General features: G+C 37.0%; 2 protein-coding genes across 4 annotated transcripts in view; one reads left to right on the top strand and one right to left on the bottom strand.

The window, feature by feature from the left end:
• Positions 1–10870, bottom strand: part of LOC133660023 (beta-chimaerin-like) — a 74958-nt gene extending 64088 nt beyond the window's left edge. Inside the window, exons 1-2 of one of the 2 annotated variants that reach the window (XM_062063045.1) lie at positions 10726–10870; positions 1625–1777 (exon numbers count right to left, since the gene is read on the bottom strand). In XM_062063045.1, the coding sequence (XP_061919029.1) occupies positions 1625–1676 (52 nt within the window). In that variant the 5' untranslated portion in view covers positions 1677–1777; positions 10726–10870. Of the gene's footprint in view, positions 1–1624; positions 1943–10725 lie in introns of those variants that run through there. The other variant, XM_062063044.1, reaches the window with a different exon arrangement.
• Positions 361–23323, top strand: LOC133660022 (probable serine carboxypeptidase CPVL). 2 transcript variants are annotated; one of them, XM_062063043.1, is made up of 13 exons: positions 361–377; positions 10937–10978; positions 11054–11229; positions 11304–11425; positions 16485–16599; positions 16665–16723; positions 16813–16892; positions 16965–17031; positions 18628–18750; positions 18847–18978; positions 20186–20284; positions 22553–22909; positions 22973–23323. In XM_062063043.1, the coding sequence occupies exons 2-13, from the start codon at positions 10974–10976 to the stop codon at positions 23069–23071; spliced, it is 1434 nt and encodes a 477-aa protein (XP_061919027.1). In that variant the 5' UTR covers positions 361–377; positions 10937–10973; the 3' UTR covers positions 23072–23323. The 2 variants fall into 2 exon arrangements, with proteins under 2 accessions (XP_061919027.1, XP_061919026.1); XM_062063042.1 differs by lacking the exon at positions 361–377 and adding an exon at positions 1783–1799.
• Positions 23324–23601: the final 278 nt, after the last annotated feature.

Raw genomic sequence — 23601 nt, 5'->3', positions numbered from 1 at the left:
GTGAAGTCATGACTTGCGCGGTGCATTGGATTTAAGTGAGGGTGGGTTGCGCAGCGCCGACCTCACTCTCTCGCCCGAGTCCACCTGTATCCAGTGCAAGACAGAGTCAAGACGGATGGAGATGGATCCAGGTGCAGTGGATGGCCTGGACACATTATAGCATAACACATCCAGCCCATAGCGCTCCACAGAGCCTGCTGGTGTCGCCATTCAGCCCGTTGAACCTCTGAGGGTTTCTTCCGCGCAGTCAGCCGAGAACCAGTCTTCTATCCCAGTGTGCTGGCTAGGCTAGGCACCACGGGAAGTGCCATACAGGCATGCAGGAGGACCAGGACTATCAGTAGGGATATTTCCTTAGCTAGAGGACCCTTGCTGAGGTAAGGTGATACCTCTCTACAGCCTGCGGTTGTAGTTTAACGTCATACCCAGGACATAATAATTTTATTAATGTTTACATATATACCAAACATTATATTGTGATATATATCGTTATCGCAAGAGGCTGAAATATATATCACAATATATATGTTAGAGCAGGGGTCACCAACGTGGTGCCCGTGGTGCCCAGGTCGCCCGTAAGGATCAGATGAGTAGCCCGCTGGCCTGTTCTAAAAATAGCTCAAATAGCAGCACTTACCAGTGAGCTGCCTCTATTTTTTAAATTGTATTTATTTACTAGCAAGCTGGTCTCTCTTTGTTCTACATTTTTAATTCTAAGAGAGACAAAACTCAATTAGAATTTGAAAATCCAAGAAAATATTTTAAAGACTTGGTCTTCACTAACTGACAAAGAAACAGATAACAGATTTGGTGTCCAGTTCAAAGTGTGACATGATTTATTTAAAAGTTTGAGAGTTGACTTTTATATTTTACATGAGTTATTATTTGTACAAACATGGTGCAAAGTAATTCATGATTTGTTAAAATGTTAGTGGCTAGCTAGTTAAAATGGGATATTGTGATTTCACAAGACTGTCTTAGAAGTGATCATTTGAAAATGTTCAATATGAAAAATGTGCACTTAGAGAAAATATAAAAATAAAGTGTTGCATATTGATATTTATCTGTTTCTATATATATTTATTGTGAGAAATCATTAAGATTAATTATTAATAATAACATAGAGTTAAAGGTAAATTGAGAAAATTGGCTATTTATGGCAATTTATTTAAGTGTGTATCAAACTGGTAGCCCTTCGCATTAATCAGTACCCAAGAAGTAGCTCTTGGTTTCAAAAAGGTTGGTGACCCCTGTGTTAGAGTCATATGTCGCCCATTTATACACTTAGTATGTATTACTTTCGTTGTGAATAGCAATAAAGTGAATTCAAGAGTGTTTGTGTAAAATGGTGACATTATTGTGACATATTTGTGTTTTTACAAGGCCAGTGAACTTCCAAGCTTGGCGCTACATGATGGAAAGTAGACCACACTTGTCAAACGCGGTCCTTACTTGCAAAGCCGCCACAAGGATGGAAAAGTCAATAGCGAAACTGTGGATGTGAATTCCACGCTAAAGTCCAGAGGAAATATAGTTCATATATGCACGTGCAGACGAAAGAGTGGACTGCATGCAACACACGTACGTGCACTCATCACCATTGTCAATATTAAATGTGACTTACCAGATGACGCGGATGACGACCCAGAGAGGCTGGAGTTACTGGACGCTGCCATCCCGTCCCTGCCACTGCCTCACTGCCGTGTGGCCGAGGTTCGATCGCCACGGCAGTGGCTGCCCGGCGGCGGCGGCGGCGTCTCCATGTCCCTCACGTCCCCTGAGCGCGTCACCGATAACAGGTCAGCAACACAAAGTAGGATCCCAAAAAGGAAGGTGCAGCAGATTTGAAAAAAAAAGAGACAGTTATCAGAGTTGCGTGGATGAAGACAGTAGCCTGCCTCCATGTGCCTCCTGGAGGCTCGCAGTAAACATACTCGCCGCAGAGACTCGCCTTCTTAAAGTGAAAGTTGGGCTTTCTTTAGCGCACATGAAACTAAACGCAACATACTTTAATTCCATGGATGGGTTATACTACAACCGCTGATATTATTATATTTGTCCATAATCTACTAAAATCAATTTAAGGCACATTTATGCCAGTATAGGATATTGAATTCAAACATCATGTCGGAGGTCATAAGGGACAATAGCGCCATCTAGTGGGTCTGCTATTTCATGTCACTGACGTCACTTCTTCACGAAGATTAAAGAGCATATTGTTAAAGTAAACACATTACTACAGCCATCCATTTTCTACCACTTGTCCCTATTGGGGTCATACATATCTAAATATGTATATTTTACATTCTATTTCAATTACTTTATTGAATTAACAACCCCCTGGTGCTGTATTGTACTGTTTTTGTACTTGTTTTAATGTTCCTTGTTCATATGTTTGTAAATGTTGAACTTTATTAAATAAAGGTGTATTATATATATATATATATATATATATATATATATATATATATATATATATATATATATATATATATATATATATATATATATATATATATATATATATATATATATATTGTTAAAGTAATACCATGCTTTATGATTTTAGCAATTCTTGTTTTGGATTGTGTAAGTGTACCGAGGGGCATAGCACCCCATTGATTTAGATTTACAAGGTGAAATTAATATAAATTAATATAACCATGAGCCTCAAAATTATAACAAAGGCTTGACTATCTCACTTAGCATGTAATGAATGCATTAGTTTCACATTAGAAGTTGAATTGTGAACTTTTGCACGATATTCAATTTTTTTTAAATTTCACCTGTATACATTTATATTCATCCATCCATCCATTTTCTACCACTTGTCCCTTTTGGGGTTGCGGGGGGTGCTGGAGCCTATCTCAGCTGCATTCAGGCGGAAGGCATATATATATACTGTATATATACTTACACAGTACAGGCCAAAAGTTTGGACACACCTTCTCATTCAATGTGTTTTCTTTATTTTCATGACTATTTACATTGTAGATTGTCACTGAAGGCATAAAAACTATGAATGAACACATGTGGAGTTATGTACTTAATAATACATAACTGAAAACATGTTTTATATTCTAGTTTCTTCAAAATAGCCACCCTTTGATCGGTAGGTTGTGAGTTCAAACCCCGGCCGAGTCATACCAAAGACTATAAAAATGGGACCCATTACCTCCCTGCTTGGCACTCAGCATCAAAGGTTGGAATTGAGGGTTAAATCACCAAAAATGATTCCCGGGCGCAGCACCGCTGCTGCCCACTGCTCCCCTCACCTCCCAGGGGGTGATCAAGGGTGATGGGTCAAATGCAGAGGACAAATTTCACCACACCTAGTGTGTGTGTGACAATCATTGGTACTTTTAACTTTAACTTTGCTCTGATTACTTTTTCGCACACTCTTGGCATTCTCTCAATGAGCTTCAAGAGGTAGTCGCCTGAAAGGGTTTTCACTTCACAGGTGTCATAGTTGTGATGCCTTCAGTGACAATGTACAATGTAAATAGACATGAAAAGAAAGAAAACGCATTGAAATGAGAAGGTGTGTCCAAACTTTTGGCCTGTACTGTATATCTACATATATATATTTTACATTCTACAATAATTACTTTATTGAATTAAAAAACCCCTGGTGCTGTATTGCACAGTTTTTGTATTTGTTTTAATTGTCCTTGTTCATATGTTTGTTTGTGAATCTTGAACTTTATAAATAAAGGTGTATAAAAAAATAATAATACAAAAAATATTGTTAAATTAATACAATGCTTTATGATTTTAGAAATTCTTGTTTTGGATTGTGTAAGTGTACCCCCCCCCCCCCAACTACACTACTCCTAAAGAGCCCCCCCCCCCCGTAGTCCACCCTAAACCCAAAGTCACCACCCTATACACACACTTTGGTATGTTTACATGCACTAAAAACAACTTATTCCATGACTTCAGTTGAAACCAGCTTTTTAAAACACACAACCTTAATTAGTTTTTGTTTTACTTTTTAAAGTTGGGATTGTGTAGAACACTGGTGTCAAACAAAAGGTCCGGGGGCCAGATCTGACCCGCCAAGACATTTATTGTGGCCCGCCACATCATTTATGTAGCCGGCAAAAGGCTACAAATGATAAAGCACTTCCTTGCTAAATGTATTTGTTCTATCTTTTTTTTTTTTTTTTAACAGAAAAATGTATTGCATACGCAACATTTTTTGGAGGTTATCAAAAATAAATACTTACATATCTGCTTGTTATCCATCAATCTGTTAGTAAGAAATATGACAATCAAAAAAAGTTGCCTATTTTTTGTATTATGTATACATTACAGGTGAAATTCCAAAAATGTTTATCTTGTGAAAAGGTTTGTTTATTCCAGCAATTAGACTTACAAGGTGAAATTAATATAAACCATGAGCCTATATAGCTAAGTGACCTATCTCACTTAGCATGTAATGAGTTTAACTCACATTAGTTTCACATTAGAAGTTGAATTGCTGACATGAATGAACTTTTGCACGATATTATATTTTTTTTATTTCACTTGTATACATTATATTCACCCATTGATTGTCAATGGGTGGCTGACTAAATACTTTTTTGCCCCACTGTATATATATATATATATATATATATATATATATATATATATATATATATATATATATATATATATATATATATATATATATATATATATATATATATGAATACATATATATACACTATATACAAACCCCGTTTCCATCTGAGTTGGGGAATTGTGTTAGATGTAAATATAAACGGAGTTCAATGATTTGCAAATCCTTTTCAACCCATATTCAATTGAATGCACTACAAAGACAACATATTTGATGTTCAAACCCATAAACTTTATTTTTTTTTTGCAAATAATAATTAACTTAGAATTTCATGGCTGCAACACGTGCCAAAGTAGTTGGGAAAGGGCATGTTCACCACTGTGTTACATGGACTTTCCTTTTAACAACACTCAGTAAACGTTTGGGAACTGAGGAGACACATTTTTGAAGCTTCTCAGGTGGAATTATTTCCCATTCTTGCTTGATGTACAGCTTAAATTGTTCAACAGTCCGGGGTCTCCGTTGTGGTATTTTAGGCTTCATAATGCGCCACACATTTTCAATAGGAGACAGGTCTGGACTACAGGCAGGCCAGTCTAGTACCCGCACTCTTTTACTATGAAGCCACGTTGATGTAACACGTGGCTTGGCATTGTCTTGCTGAAATAAGCAGGGGCGTCCATGGTAACGTTGCTTGGATGGCAACATATGTTGCTCCGAAACCTGTATGTACCTTTCAGCATTAATTGCGCCTTCACAGATGTGTAAGTTACCCATGTCTTGGGCAGTAATACACCCCCATACCATCACAGATGCTGGCTTTTCAACTTTGCGCATATAACAATCCAGATGGTTCTTTTCCTCTTTGGTCCGGAGGACACGACGTCCACAGTTTCCAAAAACAATTTGAAATGTGGACTCGTCAGACCACAGAACACTTTTCCACTTTGAATCAGTCCATCTTAGATGAGCTCAGGCCCAGCGAAGCCGACGGCGTTTCTGGGTGTTGTTGATAAACGGTTTTCGCCTTGCATAGGAGAGTTTTAACTTGCACTTACAGATGTAGCGACCAACTGTAGTTACTGACAGTGGGTTTCTGAAGTGTTCCTGAGCCCATGTGGTGATATCCTTTACACACAGATGTCGCTTGTTGATGCAGTACAGCCTGAGGGATCGAAGGTCACGGGCTTAGCTGCTTACGTGCAGTGATTTCTCCAGATTCTCTGAACTCTTTGATGATATTACGGACCGTAGATGGTGAAATCCCTAAATTCCTTGCAATAGCTGGTTGAGAAAGGTTTTTCTTAAACTGTTCAACAATTTGCTCACGCATTTGTTGACCAAGTGGTGACCCTCGCCCCATCCTTGTTTGTGAATGACTGAGCATTTCATGGAATCTACTTTTATACCCAATCATGGCACCCACCTGTTCCCAATTTTGCCTGTGGGATGTTCCAAATAAGTGTTTGATGAGCATTCCTCAACTTTTCAGTATTTATTGCCACCTTTCCCAACTTCTTTGTCACATGTTGCTGGCATCAAATTCTAAAGTTAATGATTATTTGCAAAAAGTTTATCAGTTTGAACATCAAATATGTTGTCTTTGTAGCATATTCAACTGAATATGGGTTGAAAATGATTTGCAAATCATTGTATTCCGTTTATATTTACATCTAACACAATTTCCCAACTCATATGGAAACGGGGTTTGTATATATATATATATATATATATACATATATATATACATATATATATATATATATATATATATATGTATATATATATATATATATATACATATATATATACATATATATATATATATATATATATATATATATATATATATATATGTATATATATATATATATATATATATATATATATATACACAATATATACATATGTATATAACATGAGGGAAGTCAGAGTTTGAAACCCCTGATCTCGAACAAATCTAAAAAAAAAAATGTTAGCCAGTTTAAAAAAAAAAAAACATTATGTGAATCCTAACTTATAAACAACTATTTATTCATGAGAACTGTATTAATTATCTATTTATTTAATTTGTCTGTGTTAAAAATTAAGCACAGGAAGTGAATAAACAAATAGAAATTGCCATGAAATGGGAAAGGAATAAGATTACCACTACTGGTAATCCTAGGCTCTGCTTCTTCCAACTCCTTTTCGGACATGATGTAATGAGAAACTTCTATTTGTATATTCGCACAAACACCATGCTGTTTGTATGTTAAACACTGTGCTGTTTGTATATTCCCATAAACACCATGCTGTTTGTAGCCAAAGGCTAATTTCACTCTACAGTGCCCTGCAGGGTCATTGTATATAGCAGGGCGCCTTAACACTGAATTAGTAATCTTACTCTTGATTTTGATCATATTCAATAATCATATCGAACCTACTTACAGTTTACTACCTTGTCAAATGATATAAAAGCATGTGTTAATCACAAATATTATATTATTAATTTAACAAATAAACCTAAGAGTATTAGGTCAGGCTGATTTGAAAAAGAAGTACTAGCCAAATAAGCAATACATTTACATACAATATGTATTATGTTGTGCTAAAATAAATAATAAAAAATAACTGTCCATAAAATTACAGTGCAAATGAAAACACAGCTTCACCACTTTAGTCCTCATTTTTGTGCTTAAGACATTTCTCAACTGAGTTCCGCTGCTGCCTATACGGACCATAGCTGAAAAACACATATTACATTCTAGGTGGCGCTCGCGGCCCAACACTGGGCCCTACGGTTAAGAAACACTGGTATGTAGTATATGCTATCAACGTGCCGGGGACCATCTCTTCGCAAAGACACACGCCCAGGGCTCCCACAACTTCAGCGTTATAGTGAGTTGATTTTTCATGCAAAGTTTTTTGCTGTTTTTATCTGCCACATGTGGAAAGTCGGTCCGTGAAAATAATGCATACATTAAACCCGTCCATGGTGGAAAAAAGTTTGGGGACCCCTGCAATAAGACACACAATATGACATGAGTCCACCTGTTTAGGTGTAAACGTAGAAATAAAAAAATAAAGATCAGATATAAGGTTTTACTTCCAAACACTGAAAAAAGTTCCATGCATGAAGTTGTCTCCTGAGCCTGGATATGAAGCTCCCTCCCGGGGGAACAAAAGGAAGAACATTACGATAGTCGAAGTCTCGAATTTACATGTTTAGTGTTAAATGTTGAATAAATACAGCTACACTTACATTTAAAAGTCGCTCTTTTCTCTCCGCGTGGAAATGTAACAAAGTATGGAATGGAATGGAATCTCAACATAATTGCTAATGTAACAGTGGTCAGTACGTGAGTCCAGCCCTGCATACGTCGGACTCAAACCAGCGGCTATGCATCCCCTAATTGAGAGTTACGTCAAGCAGCCTGAGCCAAAGAGCTAAAAGCCCTCGGCCCTCAACTAATGGTCTGGCACTTTAGCCTTATACAACGTACTATCAAACATCCACACAAACTGGCGTCTGTTGGCATATCTTGACCTACATTAGATTGACATTTGTGTACAGTATTTATTTAGTGAAATAGTGAAGAAAGTGGCATCTGCCAACTTAAACATTTCTGTATGCGGCACTTTGTTTCCATGTGTGGTAATGTAGTTAATTACCTGCAGTTCTACTCCACACCACAAAGGGGTATGTTTAGCTTATGTGTCTTAGCACAGAACACACATAGCTTGAGCAAGAGGTGTCCTGTCTTGTGTGTATATACCAGGCCTGTCAATTATTTTGGCTCAGGGGGCCAAATTTAGAGAAAAAAATGTGTCTGGGGCCCGATATATCTATTTTTAGGAACACCAATACAAAACCTCACAATAATGTCTGATTGAATGCTAAAAACGTCATGACAGACCACCTTAAACGGAATGGAATTTAAAATGTTTTCACTGAATGAGACACTCAGAATGTGGGACGGCGTGGCGAAGTTGGTAGAGTGGCTGTGCCAGCAATCGGAGTGTTGCTGGTTACTGGGGTTCAATTCCCACCTTCTACCTTCCTAGTCACGTCCGTTGTGTCCTTGGGCAAGACACTTCACCCTTTGCCTCTGATGGCTGCTGGTTAGCGCCTTGCATGGCAGCTCCCTCCATCAGTGTGTGAATGTGTGTGTGAATGGGTGAATGTGGAAATACTGTCAAAGCGCTTTGAGTACCTTGAAGGTAGAAAAGCGCTATACAAGTATAACCCATTTATCATTATCATTTACATGAAAATAAAGAATGTGGGATTTACAATATTAACTTTGAACGATAAAACACTGAATATTGACAACATATGAACGACATATTTTACAATCAAGCGAAACGCAACAAAAATGCAACAAAGAGAGCGAAATATGAATGCTAAGGGTTAAAAAAAACCCACCTACAATCTGATACATTACTAAGCTTTAGAACTCTGTTGTAAAAATCTCCTTCCGCATCTGTCCCCGGTACCTGCATTTCAGGCTGACACTCTGTGGAAACAATGTGGAAATGCTCCCCACCCACACTGATTGGTGCCTTGTCTGAGCTGCTTTGACTTTGATTACCATAGTAACTAATTCGATTACCATAGTAACTAGTATATCATGCAAAAGCACAGATTCTAACCATTTAAATAGTTTGTATGGTTCAAGACTTCCGGTCATTTGAAAACATCACTGCACATCATAATGGCAGCTACAGTTTCCATCTTAAATATCTAAAAAAAATATATTTTGGAATGTCCGGCGGGCCAGATTGAAAAGCCTTAATTTGCCCAGGTCTGGTATATACCATTCTGACTGAGAGCTAGTTAATAAAATGACATCTTGCTTGAACAATTGGTTCCCTGATTATATATATATAAAAAGTCCCAACGATTGTGACACACACACTAGGTGTGGTGAAATTTGTCCTCTGCATTTGACCCTTGCTTAGGCGGTCCATCGTAGTCGAAGATGACGTAGCTTCCATTTTGTTGCTCTGGTCGGTGGCTATCGTTGCTGGCGACGATGCCACTCCATATGACTATGAAGTCCGATCCTGGAACCACACGTCCTGCCACAGTGGGGACATGTCAGGCCTGGATCAGGGGGCTGGGATGGTTCTGGAACTGCAGGGTGGTGTCTTCGTCTCCGCTGATCCCTCCGGTGTTGGTTCCGACACTCCTCCAGATACATGACCCCGTCATGGCACAGCGAACGCCACAGCGATCGATTGGCTGCAGCTGTCTCAAGTTCGTGGGGTTTGATGTTGCACCTCTTCAATATCGCTTTCAGTTGGTCTTTGTACCGCAGCTTTTGTCCTCCGGGCTTTCTGCTGGCTGAAAGGAGCTGACCATAAAGCATCTGACGAGGCAATCGGTGTCCTGGCATCCGGATGGTGTGACCAACCCACCGGAGTTGTCGCTGTGCCAGGGTGGCCTCTATGCTTATGGACTCAGTGCGCTGTAAGATGTCCGTATGAGGAACTCGGTCCTGCCATGTGATGCCAAGAATGCGTTGGAGACATCTGATGTTAAATGCATCAAGGCAGCGGATGTGTCTGCGATATATTGTCCAGGCATTTGACCCATCCTCATGTTCACCCCCTGGGAGGTGAGGGGAGCAGTGAGCAGCAGCGTGCGCCGCGCTTGGGAATCATTTGGTGATTTAACCCTCAATTCCAACCCTTGATGCTGAGTGCCAAGCATGTAGGCAATGGGTCCCATTTTTTGTAGTCTTTGGTATGAATCGGCCGGGGTTTGAACTCACGACCTCCCAGTCTCAGTGCGGACACTCTAACCACAAGGCCACTGAGCTGAACCCAACTAAGTTATCACACATGTTTACACTGTTTAACTTATGCTTAAACTCAATTCAATATATGGTTTTATTAAGTTTATTTTCAGTAACATGGATGGACACTTCCGCTTTGATGATGACGTCATATCAAAATATTACATGTTTAAAATGTTAAAACAATTATTAGATGAGTAACCTCTTAGTGAAACTAGCAATGTGGTATTTTTGTTTCTAGCATAGCTGCTAGTGCTAGCCAATCGCCGCACCTGTGCTTCCACGCACCATGTATTCAAGTGTCCACTTATAAAACAATGCTTATTACAACACCTTAAGTCTTTTTTTTTTTTTGGCTGGTAACAACCCACTCACCAGCCTGAAGTGAAACATGCCGCGATACGCCTGTTTATGGCGGGTGTTAGTGTTTTAAAAACACTGTTTTCGACGTGACGTCGTTGGAGCGTCCTGCGAGTCAACAACCAGGGGAAAGACAAGCGCCTCCCCTTAGGTGGTCACGTGATTCCCAACCTGTCACGTGATCGTCACGGGGTCTCTCATGTAACTTGTGATTCGTTTTTTTCAGCTGCAGAGGCTTGTTGTGATCGACAAAGAATGAAAACATGAGGTGAGTTCAAACAGGATCTTTCATTTTTTTAGTGTTAAAAAGTGTATCATGGAAGCGTCTTGTAAACAATTGCAGAGCGTGGGTGGAAACATTCTTGCTGCTGCTGTTGGCCGCTTTGCCACCAGTCCAAACACGCAGATTGTCGTCCTTTTTCGGCCCCAGTTCTTACAAAGTCAGCAGCCTCAATGGCGTGGACCCTGGAGCTCCTCTTTTTGTCACTCCCTATCTGGAGAAGGGTGCCATTGATGAAGGTACAGTAGATCATTACAGTCTTGAGTGAGCTGTCACTGTGGTGCTGATGGACATGTTGTCATTGTTTTTCCAGCCAGGGCACTAAGTCAGGTTAGAGAGCTGCCTGGTGACAACGTGAAGAGTCATGCAGGTTATTTCACGGTCAACAAGAAATACAACAGCAATCTCTTCTTCTGGTTCTTCCCTGCACTCATGGTACACACAAACTACTCAAAACATTCAAAATGTATTGCACAAACATCTATAGTAGAGCTCAGAACAAGACTAAACAATCATAATTTGGAATAAAAAGTCCTTAGTCGATAGACATGTGTCTGCATAGGTTAATAAGATTTATGGTTTCTTCGTTATACTTAACGAGCTGCTCTAAAATCACATGATGACACATGTGCAATTTATTGTATCGCTAAAAGAGTTGGAAGAGGGAGTTGTTATTTAATCCTACCCTTTCTCAAAATCTCAGCTGTTATTGATCATTTATACATTCGTAATAGTAATCTTTATAAATTAAGGACAAGAAAAAAACCTCTTAAATAAAGAACTTGCATAATTAAGAGTAGTTTTGTGTGATACAGACAGTATATGATATACATCATACTGTATACATTTGGCTGACAATAGAGCATTTAATACTTTTGTTATAGCGTGATAATGCATGTTGATTACGAGCAAACGGTGGAGTCCTTTACGCACTGTAGTGTCCTCGCTAACGTGCTAATGGCTAATGTCCCTCCACAGTGCAAAGCCACTTAAAACGTCAGTAATCCTCGCCTGCATGGTGGGAAATTAACTAATTTTCGTATAAGTCACTGGAGGACTAAACATGCTACACTACACCGTAGAACAGGCCTGGGCAATTATTTTGACTCAGGGGGGCCAAATTCAGAGAAAAAAATGTGTCTGGGGGCCGGTATATCTGATTTTTAGGAACACTAATACAAAACCTCACAATAATGTCTGATTGATTGCTAAAACGTTATGACAGACTGCCAAAAACTGGAATGGAATTTGAAATGTTTTTACTGAATGAGAATGTACATGAAAATAAAGAATGTGTGATTTACAATATTACCGTATTTTCCGCACTAATAGGCGCACCGGATTATCAGGCGCACCTTCAATTCATGGCATATTTTAAAACGTTGTTCATATATAAGGCGCACCGCATTATAAGGCGCACTGCATTATAAGGCGCATAGAATAGGCGCTACAGTAGAGGCTGGGGTTGCGTTATGCATCCATTAGATGGAGCTGCGCTAAAGGGAATGTCAACAAAACAGTCAGATAGGTCAGTCAAACTTTATTAATAGATTACAAACCAGCGTTCAGACAACCCTGTTCACTCCCAAAGTGAATAAACAGCTGTTTTATTATTTTCCCCGAGGTAAAGTCAGTGACGTGGTGTTTTGTTTATCTTTTAACAACAGCAAGGTATAACATGTAGTGCAACATTTATATCACATAGTGGAGGGGAACTTTTCCCTGATTCAATAAACACGTAAAAAACAGTGATACTGTTACGGTAAATCAAACGTTAGTGCAATCACACTATAGTAACACTCAAAATAGTGCAGAGCGATAACAATATATTAATAACTCAACGTTGCTCAAACGTTAATGTCACGCAACACAACACACAAAATAAACATGTAAAGCTCAGTTTATGAAGTTATTCCTCATCCACGAATCCCTCAAATTCTTCTTCTTCAGTGTCCGAATTAAACAGTTGGGCGGATACGGCATCCAACATGCCCGGCTCCGTCTCGTCAAAGTCGTCATTAATCGAGTCAGTGTCGCTGCTGCTCTATTCCTGTGTTCTACTGCGTGACTGATCGTCTTAAGTTTAAACTCTGCGTCGTAACTTCTTCTTCTACGGGGGAAAATGAAGTCGGCGGCTGCTTACCGTAGTTGCGATTGATTGATTGATTGAAACTTTTACCTGTTGGAGGCTCAATATTGGTCCATATATAAGGCGCACCGGATTATTAGGCGCACTGTCAGCTTTTGACAAAATTGGAGGTTTTTAGGGGCGCCTTATAATGTGGAAAATACGGTAACTATGAACAATAAAACACTGAATATTGACAACATATGAACGTCACACCCCCTCTTAATCCACATATTGTACAATCAAGCGAAACGAAACAAAGATGCAACAAACACAGCGAAATATCAACGCGTAGGGTGAAAAAACCCCCACCTCCAATCTGATACATCTGATATACCACTAAGCTTTACATCTGATATACCACTAAGCTTTAACGCAATAACATTTTTACAACTTTGTTGTAAAAATCTTCTTCCACGTCTGTCCCTGACACCCGCATTTCAGGATGACACTCTGTGGAAACGCTCCCCACCCACATTGCTTGAAGCCTCGTCTGAGCTGCTGTGACTTAGATTACCATAGTAACTAATTAGATCACAATAGTAACTAGTATATGATGCAAAAGCGCAGATTCCAACCATTGAAATACTTTGTATAGTTTGAGACTTAAGGTCATTTGAAAACATCACTGCACATCATAATGGCAGCTACACTTTCCATCTTAAAGATTTAAAAAAAATTATTTGGGAATGTCCGGCGGGCCAGATTGAAAATCTTAACGGGCCGCATGCGGCCCCTGGGCCTTTATTTGCCCAGGTCTGCCGTAGAAGGATATACTAACTGCTAACTGCAAGCTAGTACTATAGTTAGTAGATGTTATTATCACATAAAATATTTTTTTGTCATTTTTGTTATTGCTTACAAACTCAAAAAATAAGAGCCAATAGTAGTTTTTGCTTTTGTTTAATTATTTTGCACTGTTGACTAGGGCTGCAACTAACGACTGTGTCGATAGTCGAATAGTCATTGACTAGCTTAACGATTAGTCGACTCGTCGGATTGTAAAGAGTACACATATTCAGTGGCTCTAATTTAGCCATCAACTTTGAAATTCAGCTGGAGATAATTTTAGGTATGTGCTTACTAATAACAAAGATTACTAATTTGTTCATAAATATAATAATTTAGACTAATTATGCAGCTCAAATACATGTTTGTCCATTTAAAAGTAAGCATTGGAAAAGAGCAAAATAAAACAAGTATATTTTTAATGTAAAACAGGAAAGTTAAAATAGCAATAACAACTACAATAAAACAACACAACTATCTAACTTGCTTAAAAAGAAACAAGCATTTTGTGATGATGTGTTTAAAAAGCTACACACACAAAAAAGAAGCTAATTGGCAAGTTTAGCACTCCAAAAGACTCAATCCATATCCGTATAATTGAATTTTTCTTAACATTTTATCTAATAGATTGCATGTTAAATTTTATGATATTGGCACATTGGTGCCTAATGTTTAGTGTGTGTGTGTGTGTGTGTGTGTGTGTGTGTGTGTGTGTGTGTGTGTATGCGTGTGTGCGTGTGTGTGTGTGTGTGTGTGTGTGTGTGCGCGTGTGTGTATGCGTGCGCGTGTGTGTGCGTGCGCATGTTTGACATTTGTTTTTGTGCCTTTCTTCATTGCATTGTAAATTGACGCTGCTTTAAAGAGTACTTGAATTGATTAAACAAAGTTTAGCTGGCGGACTTTGGGTAAAATGACGACAAATGTATTTTTTGGCGACAAAGTTTGTTGTCGACGGATCGTTGCACACCTACTTGTGACATTATTATACATTTTGGATGTAATAAAAAGCAATAAGGAAATAATATAATTTGTTATCGATATCGTTACACAGCCATCCTTTTAAGTATGGCCAATAACCCAAATGTGTAATATTGTCCAGAACTAATATAAAGTATCCAAACAACAGAATAATAAGTGTATTATATTTTAACAGAAGTGTAGATAGAACCATGTTACAACAAAACTAACCAGATATTAACAGTAAATTAACAAGTAGATTAATAATAATATTGAGAAAATAACACAACTGGAAAAAACGCAATATGTTAATGCATTTGTCAGCAGTTACATTTTGAGCCTTTGTTACCTGTTTTAAAATAATGATATAATTACACACCAAATTATATATTGTGATCTATCTTGTTACCGCAAGAAGCTACAATATACAGTATATCACGATATAGATTTTGGGCCATATTGCCCATTCCTAAGTAAGTGATACCTGGTTTTATTACATATTGATAACCATATTAGTACTAATATTAGATTAAATCTATTCTATCTAAAAAATAAAAAATACAAATCTTAATTAAAAACATAGTTACATGTATTTTCACTGAAATTCAACGGAAACTGATCCGGGCAGTTTCATATTTTTTTAAGGCCTTTTTACTATTGTTCTGGATAATCCTTACTGCTTATTTAGTTTTTACCATTTTATTGTTTGGTTCATTTTAGCGGTAAATGTATAGGCCTGTCTGTGCTTATTGGGATTTTTTTCCTTTTTTTACCTTTGTTTTTAATTTGTACAGTACTTTGTGGCTATAGTGACTGTTTAAAAAAAATACAAAATTAAAATAATAATGGATTACATTTATATAGTGCTTTTCTATCAACTAGATACTCAAAGCGCTCACTTTCACATTCACACTTCGGTGGGGGTAAGCTACATTTGTAGCCACAGCTGCCCTGGGGTAGACTGACGGAAGCGTGGCTGCGAATTTGCGCCAACGGCCCCTCCGACCACCACCTATCATTCATTCACCAGTTGGAGCAGCACTGGTACTGCACAAAATTGTGCAGTATGAATAATTAAACCTTAACAATACAGTCGTTCCTCTCCATATCACACTTCACCACATTCCAACTTTTTTGTGGATATTTTTTAAAGCATATTTAAAAAAAATGTTGGTCCTAAATTAATAATTTCCATGCATATAAATGACTAGATAAACTAAAAATATCAATACTACAGTAGCATAGCTCACTAGAGGAAACCAAACTAATCACATCACACTGTTCAGTATCCTGGCCACTGATTGGCTCAGCCTCAGGCAGCATTACTATATTGGAGTAAAAGAGTGTAAAGGTGACATAAGGGTGTTATTTAATGGTTGGAGGGCTCTCATAATAATCTGTATTTTTAGGTCGTAAATTGTTGTTTGATGCTGTAGCTATGAAAATATTTGATTTATAATTAATGATTCCTACTTCGCGGAAAGTCATTTATCGCGGTCATGTCTGGAACCAATTAACAGCGACTGTTTTACCAAAGTATCTCTGTATGCTTTATACTGCGATGCCAAATACAACCAAAGGGTGGTGCAAAAATGCTATTATTTGGTTGTTCTGTCACAGCCCACCCAGAAGAAGTCTCCAGTCCTGCTGTGGCTCCAGGGCGGTCCTGGTGGCACCTCACTGTTTGGGCTCTTTGTGGAACATGGACCTTATGTGGTTTATAAGAACATGACAGGTACTTTTTCATCCTTAATGTACAATATGCATGTATATTCATATAATAAGTCAATTTTGTTGCAGTGGGTGTGAGGGATTACGCCTGGACTAAAAGATATTCTGTGTTATACATTGATAATCCAGTAGGTATTGTGTTGATGCAGGATGGCAACACTTTTTGAAGACTTTGTGTGCTTATTAGTTTTTTTTAATCATTAATATATTTGTCCAGGTTGGAACAGGTTACAGCTTCACTGATGATGATCGGGGTTTTGCTCAGAATCAGGATGATGTAGGCAGAGATCTATACAGGTGAAACACTGCCTTTTCCATCATTATTTCACTTAAATCCACTAAAATGTTTCCTCTTTATTTCTTTTAAAGTGCTTTAACGCAGTTCTTCCAACTCTTTCCGGAATATCAGTCAAACGACTTCTATGCTACTGGAGAGGCAAGTTGTATTATTATTTTTACCATTTTCAAGTTGTAATATAAAGTATATTGTTTAAAATAATTATGTATTATAATTTATGTAAAAATATAATGTGCATAATATAACAAAATACTAAATATATACAGTATATAAATTATATGCACTCAAAATTATTCAACCCCAGTTGTAAATTACATGTATTTAAAAAAAAAAAAAATCACTTGGTATATATTATTATAATCATTGATAATTTGTGAAAAAAATACTATACATATTATATAACTGTGTGTGGATGGGTATATATATATATATATATATATATATATATATATATATATATATATATATATATATATATATATATATATATATATATATATATATATATATATATATATTCACTGTATGTATACTGTATATATGTATATATTTACTGTGTTTGTGTGTATATATATATATGTATGTATATATATATATATATATATATATATATATATATATATATATATATATGTATATATATATATATATATATATATATATATATATATATATATATATATATATATATATATATATATATATATATATATATATATATATATGCAGCCGTGATCAAAAGTTTACATACACTTGTAAAGAAAATAATTTTATGGCTATCTTGAGTTTCCAATAATTTCTACAACTCTTATTTTTTTGTGATAGAGTGATTGGAGCACATACTTGTTGGTCACAAAAAACATTCATGAAGTTTGGTTCTTTTATGAATTTATTATGGGTCTACTGAAAATGTGACCAAATCTGCTGAGTCAAAAGTATACATACAGCAATGTTAATATTTGGTTACATGTCCCTTGGCAAGTTTCACTGCAATAAGGCGCTCTTGGTAGCCATCCACAAGCTTCTGGCAAGCTTCTGGTTGAATTTTTGACCACTCCTCTTGACAAAATTGGTGCAGTTCAGCTAAATCTGTTGGTTTCCTGACATGGACTTGTTTCTTCAGCATTGTCCACACGTTTAAGTCGTGACTTTGGGAAGGCCATTCTAAAACCTTAATTCTATCCTGATTTAGCCATTCCTTTACAACTTTTGACGTGTGTTTGGGCTCATTGTCCTGTTGGAACACCCAACTGCGCCCAAGACCCAACCTCCGGGCTGATGATTTTAGGTTGTCCTGAAGAATTTGGAGGTAATCCTCCTTTTTCATTGTTCCATTTACTCTCTGTAAGTGTATATAAACTTTTGACCACAACTCTATATATAACATGAGGGGAAGCCAAAGTTTGAAACTCCTGATCTCGAACAAATCTAAAAAAAAAATGTTTAGCCAGTTCTTAAAAAAAAAAAAAAATTATGTGAATCATAACTTATCAACAACTATTTATTCATGAGAACCGTATTATCTATTTATTTAATTAGTGTGTATATGTACTGTATATATATGTATATGTGTGTATATATGTATATGTGTGTGTATATATATGTATAAATACATGGGGCCTTTATACAGCAGTGGATGTTTTTGCAACATGACTAGTTTTAGTGCTGGATGAACCACATTAAAAAGGCTGTTAAACAATAAAAACTATCTTTACTTGTCCTGTCATCACATAGTCGTACGCAGGGAAGTACGTTCCTGCTGTGTCATACTACATCCATAAAAACAACCCCACCGCCAAGGTAAAGATCAACTTTAAGGGCATGGCCATCGGTGATGGCCTGTGTGACCCGGAAATGGTGCGTATCTGTCAACATGCCATTTTTTTTGTTTGTTGTTTTTAACGTGACCTGTACAGGTGGAACATTCTCCTGTTGTTTTTATCTGCCAATCAGATGTTGGGTGGCTATGGGGAGTTTTTGTACCAGACGGGTATGATCGATGAAATCCAAAAACAATACGTCATAAAGCAGACCGACTTGGGTGTCCAACTCATTCAGCAGCAGCAGTGGCTGGAGGCCTTCAAGGTACAATAAAGTATTCAACGTCATCATAATATCAGGTCATTGCATTAGGTACACTATATTATGTCACTGCGTTAGGCACACAATTTAATATCACTGCATTAGGTACACAATATCTTGTCACTGCATTAGGTACACAATATGTCACTGCATTGGGTACACAATATCATGTCATTGCATTAGGTACACAATATATTGTCATGGAATTAGATACACTATATCATGTCACTGCATTAGGTACACAATATGTCACTGCATTGGGTACACAATATCATGTCATTGCATTAGGTACACAATATATTGTCATGGAATTAGATACACTATATCATGTCACTGCATTAGGTACACAATATGTCACTGCATTGGGTACACAATATCATGTCATTGCATTAGGTACACAATATATTGTCATGGAATTAGATACACTATATCATGTCACTGCATTAGGTACACAATATGTCCCTGCATTAGGTACACAATATGTCACTGCATTGGGTACACAATATCATGTCATTGCATTAGGTACACAATATATTGTCATGGAATTAGATACACTATATCATGTCACTGCATTAAGTACACAATATGTCCCTGCATTGGGTACACAATATCATGTCATGGAATTAGATACACAATATTATACCACTGCATTAAGTACACAACACATACACACCCCACACAAGAGTTGTATCAAACTTCTGGTTGTAATATTTTAGTAACTATATTTATTTAGATGAGTGTGGCAAAATATTAGGGATGTCTTTGATACGACTTTTTCATGTACATTGATACCGCATTATTGTACAGCAGCCGAAGCAGATACAAGTGCATCTTTTATCTGATCTAGCACTTGTGTGACAGCTAAGAATGTTTTATGATGGCATTGGTTTGTCTTTGGAACTGACTATTTTCCATTATTCAAATTCCAAATAAAATAGTGGTCAAGCAGCATCCTGGTATCAATGTATCGGACTGTAATGTGATCGTGTTAATCAAACGTCCTCCAAAAGCAGATTATGATGCAGATGTACCTAATAAAGTGTCCTCTCCTTGTACAGTAGATTTGACTAATATTTAAATGAACTATGTGAGAACAACAATGTATTTTGAAAAAATGTTTGTCACATTCTTTCACCCATTTTGAGATTGTCACCACAGGTGCTGCTACAAAATGATTCCAGATGAACCAATCACTTTTGTCTTTTCTCAGGTTTTTGACAGCTTACTTAACGGGGACATGTCGACATATCCTTCCTTCTTCCAGAATGCAACAGGCTGCACCAACTACTTCAACTACTTGTTATGTCAGGTACCTCATGTACTTTTCTTGTACTTCCTTCTTACACTGACTCGCTTGTCGTTAGTCATCCATCACAAAAGGTACCACGAAGATCCATTTTTCCCACTAGAAATAATCTAAATTGAATTAATCCGTTCCAGACTCCTAGAAATATAAACACAAAACACAATTTATAAAGAATAGTTAAAGCTTTACATGCAGAATACAATGTAAAATACATACCAATGATGAATGAAATGATACATTTTGTGACTGAAAATCGGTGAATACTTTTGTAATGAATATCGTGATTACTATTGTTATTAATGTAAGTATAATTATCAACATTATTACTCTGATATTAAACAAAACACGTTGGAATTTGAACGTACCATAGAACCAATGGAATAAAACATATTTTACTATGCAGAGCAGCAAGTTAGCATTATCAAGCATGAAAATAGACTATTAATAATTCATTTTAATAGTAGGAGGCTACATAACAAATTTTGAGGGTAAAAAAGAATATTTAGCTCAGTTAATGAAACCGTTTAATGTCATTGCTATGTCAGAAACATGGATCAAGGTGGATAGTGGTGCCGATTTTGATCTGTATGGATACACGTTCAACTACATTAATAAAGAAAACAAAAATAGAGGAGCTGCTGTCTTTCTCTTTTATGAAGGTAATTATAGGAAGAAAATGAAGGATGGTAAAATTCTGTACAGGAGGATAAAAAACTGAGGCATCCTTAATTGTATTTAAAAATGATCTACTGAACCTTAATTGGGATACATTTTATGAGCAAGATGATGTTAACAAGGCATGATTTTTTTTAGAAACATATTTAAAACAATATATATATATATATATATATATAATATATATATATATATATATATATATATATATATATATATATATATATATATATATATATATATATATGTATATGTATATATATATATATATATATATATATATATGTATATGTATATATATACTATATATATATATATATATATATATATATATATATATATATATATATATATATATATATATATATATATACACACACACACACACACACAGTACAGGCCAAAAGTTTGGACACACCTTCTTATTTCAATTAGTTACATTGTAGATTGTCACTGAAGGCATCAAAACTATGACACCTGTGAAGTGAAAACCCTTTCAGGTGACTACCTCTTGAAGCCCATCGAGAGAATGCCAAGAGTGTGCAAAACAGTAATCAGAGCAAAGGGGGGCTATTTTTAAGAAACTAAAATATAACACATGTTTTCAGTTATTTCACCTTTTTTTGTTAAGTACATAACTCCACATGTGTTCATTCATAGTTTTGATGCCTACAGTGACAATCTACAATGTAAATAGTCATGAAAATAAAGAAAACACATTGAATGAGAAGATGTGTCCAAACTTTTGGCCTGTACTGTATATGAATATATAAATATAGAAAGAATAAGTGTTGTATAAAAAAAAAAGAAGAAACATTTAACATCCCTTTTGCCTTTATTGAAGACTGAAGAGCCACAAGAACGCCACCTTTGTACTTTACTACATGTTATTTTTTTAATTTCACAGTTGGTAGAGTGGCCGTGCCAGCAATCGGAGGGTTGCTGGTTACTGGGGTTCAATCCCCACCTTCTACTATCCTAGTCACGTCCGTTGTGTCCTTGGGCAAGACACTTCACCCTTTCTCCTGATGGGTGCTGGTAGCGCCTTGCATGGCAGCTCCCTCCATCAGTGTGTGAATGTGTGTGTGAATGGGTGAATGTGGAAATACTGTGAAAGCGCTTTGAGTACCTTGAAGGTAGAAAAGCGCTATACAAGTATAACCCATTTATCATTTTTTATCAAAGTGCTGGCACTCACATCTTTCTTTGGCCCCACAGTGGCCTATTTTGCATCAGTACTCGGTTAAAAAAAAAAAAATCACATCTTGTCAAAAAGCCTATTTGCCAAACAGATTAGAAAATGGATGGATGGATGGATTTAGAACTCCTTAGTGCGCTTGAACGCCTCATCAGCTGAGAAAGGATGTGGACTTGTTCATCGTTCTTTGTGCATGGTTTAAAAAAAATAGAGATAATTGAATCAACTGTAAAAGAAGCACAATCCATTCTTCACAGACTCTTTGTTTTGGTAGTCGATTCTCAGCATGTAGATGATATACGTAGGTTACGTGCGATAATAATAACTGAGACAGCATATGAAAACCGAGGTACAGTTGTGTGTACATACTGTCATGGCAATCTCCCATTATTTGTCAGGAACCAGAAGACCAGGAATACTTCAGCAGGTTTGTGACGCTCCCAGAGGTGCGGCGCGCCATCCACGTGGGCAACCTGGAGTTTCACGATGGCTCGCAGGTGGAGAAGCACCTGCTGCAGGACGTGATGAAGAGCATCAAACCCTGGCTGGCCGTGCTCATGGACAACTACAAGGTGTTGATTTATAGCGGCCAGCTGGACGTGATCGTCGCGGCCCCTCTGACGGAGAGGTTCCTGCCCACCGTCAACTGGACCGGAGCGGACGACTACAGGTCGGCGCCTCGCTTCCACTGGAAGGTTCAGCCCACCGACACGGAGGTGGCAGGTTATGTCAGACAAGTGGGAGAGTTCTACCAGGTGAGACAGCAAAAGGAGCATGATGGGAAATCAAACTTCAAAATGTGTCCTCTTATTACGCAGGTCGTCATTAGAGGAGGCGGCCACATTCTGCCTTATGACCAACCAGCAAGGTCCTTTGATATGATTGACAGGTTCCTCTCCACGCGAGGATGGAATTAAAGGGATTTCTTCTTAAAGATGATCAACCACTGTGAAAATCAATAAGCACAATGATTGTTTTACAGATATTTGCTAATCATCTCCATAATGGATTTGTGTTCTAATGGCTGCTCATGTTTTAGTCATCACTTTACAATCTTGTACTGTACAAGTCTTAGACCATTTTAGACTCTTTTATATGTTTTTAAATTAAAGTTGGCTGCATTTACCCCCCCCTCCCGAAAAAAATATTTCTGTTTTTGTTTTTTTGATTTTACCAGGAAATAAAATGCACTTTTAAAAATAAAATGCACTGTAATACTTTTGTAATAATGATTGCATTTATTCTCAAGTTATGTATTTGTAGCAAACTTGCAACCAAAATATTATTAAATAGCTGCACACAACTATTATAAACTGCCTTAAAAATAGTAATACAGTATCTAAAGTGTACGTAGAAGTAATATGTGTGTGTGTGTGTATATATTCACACATATATGAATATGTATATATATATATATATATATATATATATATATATATATATATAT

This window comes from Entelurus aequoreus, linkage group LG11 (assembly GCF_033978785.1).
Source record: "Entelurus aequoreus isolate RoL-2023_Sb linkage group LG11, RoL_Eaeq_v1.1, whole genome shotgun sequence".
Taxonomy (NCBI): domain Eukaryota; kingdom Metazoa; phylum Chordata; class Actinopteri; order Syngnathiformes; family Syngnathidae; genus Entelurus; species Entelurus aequoreus.
Note: the sequence above shows the minus strand (reverse complement) of the source record. Positions and strands in the feature narration are given on the sequence as shown.